At 38.5% G+C, this 6,000-nt stretch overlaps 1 protein-coding gene across 15 annotated transcripts in view; it reads right to left on the bottom strand.

The window, feature by feature from the left end:
- Window positions 1-2,665: 2,665 nt before the first annotated feature.
- Window positions 2,666-6,000, bottom strand: part of PKNOX2 (PBX/knotted 1 homeobox 2) — a 3,737,380-nt gene continuing 3,734,045 nt past the window's right edge. For all 15 annotated transcript variants that reach the window (XM_085646078.1, XM_085646083.1, XM_085646080.1 and 12 more), the window contains one exon: window positions 2,666-5,638. In XM_085646078.1, the coding sequence (XP_085502204.1) occupies window positions 5,406-5,638 (233 nt within the window). In that variant the 3' untranslated portion in view covers window positions 2,666-5,405. The remainder of the gene's footprint in view (window positions 5,639-6,000) is intronic.

The raw sequence follows: 6,000 nt of genomic DNA, 5'->3' as shown, positions 1-6,000 counted from the left end.
CAATTCTACACTCCATGCCAGCAGTGCACACCCCAAACATCTCATCAAAAATATTCCTTTTGGTGAACTTTTACGTCTAAAAAGAATCTGCTGTACTGAACAGGCTCTTTTTAGATTCAAAAAGAGAGGATACAGTGAGGGTATCCTCAAGAAGGCAGTAAGAAAAGTGAATGAAAGAACAAGGGAATCCCTTTTTACCACCAGTACTAGAAAAGAAACATCCAATGCTGCTTACAATGCCCCTAGATCAATAAAGACATATAGCAAACAAGAAAGAAAGATTCGGTCAATAATAACACGCAATTGGCCCATTTTGCTCACAGATGGTGTGTTAGATCCTAGGCTACCTGCACAACCTACTGTCACATATAGAAAAGGTCCCTCAATGGGAACACAAATTGTTAAAAACAGTCTGGAAGTATCAGCAGCGAATATGTGGTTACAACCCAGGCAAGGATTCTCCAAATGCTCTTCATGTAGAGCTTTCAAATTTGGAGAGAACACCCCACTCGACTCAACTCTGTTCAGCCCAGATAAGATCACCATTCAGGGCAATTTTAACTGTAGAATGGAGTTTGCAGTCTATATCCTGACATGCACCTGTGGCTTAAGATATGTGGGTAGTACCAAGCTGCAAGTGCATGTCAGAATCTTGCAACACTTGCAAGTCATTGTAAATAACGATGCTGCGTATCCAGTGGCTCGCCATTTCAAGCAAGAACATAATAATAATCTCAACTGCTTGCAGTATTTTGTAGTGGTTGCTATTCCTAAAAAGGGACAGGTTGTTAAGGTAGATGGAGTCAAGAATGATTTTGGAGTTGGACAGCAAATTTCCCAATGGGCTCAACAATAAGGAAGACTTGCCTCATTTCCTAAAATATTTAACCCATAATGATAAAGAATACAAGTATCACTCTATGTCATCCTCCCCCTAATAAATACCTGAGTTCCCACTTGGGACATTATGATGTAAGATTTGAATATTGATGTTAATTTCACGCCGCAGCCTCCCTATTTTCCCTCTGGGCCCGTATCATGTACATTTTTTGTTGAATAATGTTTTTACGACGGTATTTTATGAATTTTTAGCACATGCACTTTATTAGGTCAATTTGACCAAGGGTAGCACCTTTAGCACACAGCACTTTATTTTGACTGCATATTTTGTACATTGTCGAGAATCATTGGTAACATTATGTGGGTTCAAATTTCTGGATGAGGGGTTAACTCATACATACCTGCATTTCAGCAGTAAGATTATAATCTTGGGTTCTCTACCCGTTGGCAGCTATTTGCACATACTGAGGTTTACATTGTTTCATGCGAATTTCGCACAAGTTTATACAACATCACAGAAAAAGGTGACTAGTGGGCCGTCCATATAGTATGTAGGAATCCCTATACTGGGACATGTAATTCATTGCGAGATTTTAGCCATAAATAGGATTATTCTGTTTTTTATGGCTTTTTATCTGTTTTTATAAACATGTTTTTACCATTTATTTATGGAGTATAATGCACTAAAGTTGGTTTTAATAATAATGTATTTACAATGGTTTTAATTTATTAAGAACATTGTTTAAAACTCCGCTTATCACCTGTACCTAGAAACATGTATCACAGTGTGCACTTTAAGCCATTAATTAATGCTGACAGGCATGAATTGTTTGTATCAGGTAAAAACATGTAACAAAAAGGAAAACAGACTGATTATTATGCAGAACGTTGCATTAGTGTGTTTTCTATGTCTATATACCACGTGGTTTTAGTGACACAGCATATTTTAAGAAGATGGCAAACTGCATTTTCTGATATGTGATCAAGGACAAGTGGTGTCCGAAACTCGTCAAATCTGAGGAACAATAAAGAATAGTTCCAGAATTTCCAGTAGTTCGTGTTTCTCTGTTCGCCTAACGGAAGTGCGGAGAATTCATGTGGTCTTTGGAATTTATATATACATACTTGAGAACTACCCAGAGTTCTCTGCTTCGTTATTTTGCAAAAAAAAGAAAAAATATATATATATATATATATATAATGTGTGTGCAAAAAAAGAAGCAAAGAACTCTGGGTAGCTCTCAAGTTTAGGTGGAAAGCAGCTCCTGTATAGAGCACTCTCAACACCAGTGACATTCTAGATCTGCTCACCTCAAATGTCTGCTTTTCTATCAAAGTCTTCAAGCATAGAATTAACACAGTGCCATCCATGCCGAGATAGAAAAGAACAAAGTATTTTGCCATTTCTACAGCAAAGTCTTTAAGCATAGGACTAGCACAGTGCTGTCTACACCAAGCTGTAAAATGACAGCAACCATTTACTACTCTAGGCACAATATTACAGCTTTGAATTGGTAAAATGCCAACCAAGCCAACCTGAAATGAGAAAAAGCAACCCCTGACACAGTGCCTTTCTCTAGTTAGACCTCTTCAAAGAGGTATAGATATATATAGTCTTTCTGGGTCTGTACTGTAAAGTTATTTTCTTTGTTATTTTCATGAGTGTTTGACCCCTCAGAATAAACCTCAGAATATGAGTAAGGGTCTACATGTATTCTACTGTAAAGTGATTGTATCATGCCGATTATAATGCAGTAAGCATTGTTTTATTAGGTCGGTTGGCTATACTATGGTAATAATGTGGACTTTGACGATTTGCAAAGTGGTGATAAATGTTTGAATGTACGTTTATTTTTACACATGTTACAAATAACATTTTTATTGCACGAAAAACATTTTCACTGGCATTCACTCATGTTTTTGACAATCCAGCACTGTCAGCTAGCAGTTGGCTGAAAAAGCACTGTTGTACAACCTGAGGCACACAGAAGTTGAAACGTTGAACTGGAAATATATTTGTGTTCTTCAGTGAGTTCATCTGTTCGTCGTTTTGAGACAATTCTTCTTTGGATATACAGACATTTCCTTGTTGGATATAGGAATATTTCCATGCAATTTCTCTAAAATAAAAAAGTGACTTTCTAACAAATTTTTATTTCATTGAGTTCTGACATTGAGTGTCTGCCTTTCAATTTCATTGAGTTCTGACACTGAGTATATGCCTTTGACAGACCATCATATTGCATTTAAAGGAAATTTGACCCCTGATGTAACATCACATACTGACAAATACTAGCTATATGTACATTTGTTGTATAGAAGTTATTTTTGCCATGGCCGAGTTTAGGTTCAGAGTAAGTAGATGATATGTAGCCTTCCTTTCCTCATATTCAGCGGAATAATCCGTTTATTTGTATTGAAAACACAAACAACCCAATTGTACGAGGGCTTTCCAAGGAATGGTGGTATTTGCTTATCTGCCAAATGTGACCCGGCAAGAATGGCCCATACTTTTTTTTACTGATAATTTATGAAATAAAGGATTTTTTCAGGGTTTGAGTCATGGACATATGTAATAATTGGGAGATTATATTCATCTTAAAAACGCTAACAATAATGTTATTACATGCGACTTCTGATGTCAGAACACACTTGTAACAAGCAAAATGTGTCACTCATCACCTGTAATATACTGGCATAGATGACTAGTGGCGTCAAAGACCTCTGGTATTGGGGATGAGTAATTCCTTGACAGCGCCACTGTCACACCCAGATAGGAGGTGCGAACAGCACATCCTTTAGCTTGTCACGTGATGGTCTTAGTCCCCACTCAATATCACAAGTTTGCTTTCCAAACGAGAGGACAGTGGAAAGATGCACCAAGTAAGGTGTGAGACTACCCCTTTTAGAGTAAGAAGACTAACATATACCAATACCAGCACATTATTTTTCTTGGTTAGGCGCCTTGATGCCTTTGGGCTTAGTAGCGCATTATAAGATTTCTTTCATTCATTCATTCATTCATTCATTCATTCATTCATTCGGGTGCACTTCTGCTACTTGCCAGATGCTTACAGCCACGAGGTGGGCCTAAGCTGCCTCACTATTGTATCAGATGCAACAAGCGCTACATGTCCATTACAATGTGATACAAAATGCCATGTAAAGAAGGGGTTCAGTCTGCAATGTGTGCTAAGCAAATTTTCACACTCGTTCACTCGTGGGCCCTCCAGGGAAAAATCCTGGAAAGTGTACCTTGAAAAATCACATCTTTTTCATTACAAACAGGAGCCACACAAACTCCAGAAAAGGCATATATATTACAATGTGGCATTCTTTATATACCATGATGAATAAAATCTTAGCCAGGTGACCCAAACAATGCCCGGTCTCACCCTCAGGGCAATTGCCTCCCACAGGCTTCATATGTACGTGCGTAGAGATTAGAGGGGGAATTATTGAGACTAATTTAAAACAACATATTCTCAATACAATAGGAAACTTCACCTTAATGACTTATAAATGTGAGTGCTTGGGATAAATGAAAGTGGATTAGCCGCCCCAATCTGCGGGTGACACCGGGATGTAAGCGATCATTGCTGTGGCCCTCAAGAGCGCCCAAAGTCCTCTACAACCTTTTAAATCTTACCATTATTTGGATAATATATCAAAAGGAAAATAATAACTAACATCCAAATCATAATCGGTCAAACAGACAACATCTAACGTAAACACCATTTTTGTTCTTATCAAAAACAAAAGCGAAAAGGCCACAATATGTGACTTTATAAACGTGTCCTTCACATAAATAAGAATACCCCGTGGACAGTTGACCTTTGCTGTGCACGCAGGGTGAGTGGCCACAGCGGTCCCTCAGCGTTGTCTAGCAGGCTGCAATCAAAAGGAGCATTAGCTGTTTTTTCATTTTTTTTTTTTAAATGTGTTTTTCGTATGAATTTCTTTTTACACTTCCGTATAAGAATCACAGCATGGGCAGGCTCAAATCTCAGAGCTAATCTGAAATCCCCCAGTATTCTTCTGAGCATCTGAGAGTTTGTGGTCTAAGAAGTAAAAATCGTTTTTGTTGAGCAGAGTGGAAATGCATTTTTAAAGACGACATTTTAGGAGTGAATGGAGTGTGTCTCCTCGACTTGGAACTATCCGAGTGTTAGGTTTTCTGAAATGCAAAGGGAGTTATTTTCCGTCTGAAATCGTTGGACGTTGACTTAATTAAAAATTGCACTGATGCGTTGTCGCTGACAAAATTGCAGTGTTAATCAATCTGCCTCAGTTAAAATGATAGGGCTGATTGTTTCCACCAGCACTTACAAAGGCTATCTTTTCAACCTGAAATGACACGTGGTCAAGTCCCTGAAAACTCTGGTGCCATTGAGCTTCCATAACATTTGTTATAATGTTGTCTTTTCAGAATTAGTCCTTCTTGAGAAACGTAGCGCTGGAGAGAAGCGACTAAGAAGAGACGATTGGATTGTGTATCCTGCTGCACATCAAATGGAGGTGGCTTGAATGGCTTCACTAAAAATCAGCACCATTCTGATACTTTGCTACTCCAGCGAATCATTGTGTTCCAAGCCAAGATCGCTGACATTCGTGGGTTGGAGCTCCTCGCCATCTTCCTCCACTTCGTCTTCCTCCATCTCTTCATCTTCGTCCTCGTCTTCTTCTTCGTCTTCTGTTCCATCCAGTGAGTCCTCATGGGCAGCTAACATTGCCTGCTGCATGGCCATTGTGGCACTGTCCGAGGACAGGGAATGGAGATTGTCCATATTAATGGAGCCTAAAAAGATGACAAAGATGGTAAAGTTAGAATTGATGTAATGTAACAAAAGGTAAATGGGTTGCACAGAGAGGCTCAAACAGTTTCCTAACATAAAAGAAAGCTACATAAATAGATTTTCTGAACTCACAAATACTGTTAAATTCGAAGTTTCCTTGAGGCGTTTTCATAACAAACAACCATTTGATGTGATAAAGATACTTCAAATTCCACATAAGCATGGTCTTTTTTCGCCATAGGTTTCTTATGGTGCTCCATTTTAGATCACTCAGTCAAACTTCAGTATTTGGCATATGGAGACTCTATCACATCACAAAATGTGTTTTTGTAGAACCTCCAAGGTCTTGAAGAGGATTAGGGTC

Source organism: Triturus cristatus, chromosome 3_1 (genome assembly GCF_964204655.1).
Source record: "Triturus cristatus chromosome 3_1, aTriCri1.1, whole genome shotgun sequence".
Classification (NCBI taxonomy): domain Eukaryota; kingdom Metazoa; phylum Chordata; class Amphibia; order Caudata; family Salamandridae; genus Triturus; species Triturus cristatus.
The sequence above is the reverse complement of the archived record's forward strand: the minus strand, read 5'-3'. Positions and strand labels throughout refer to the sequence as shown.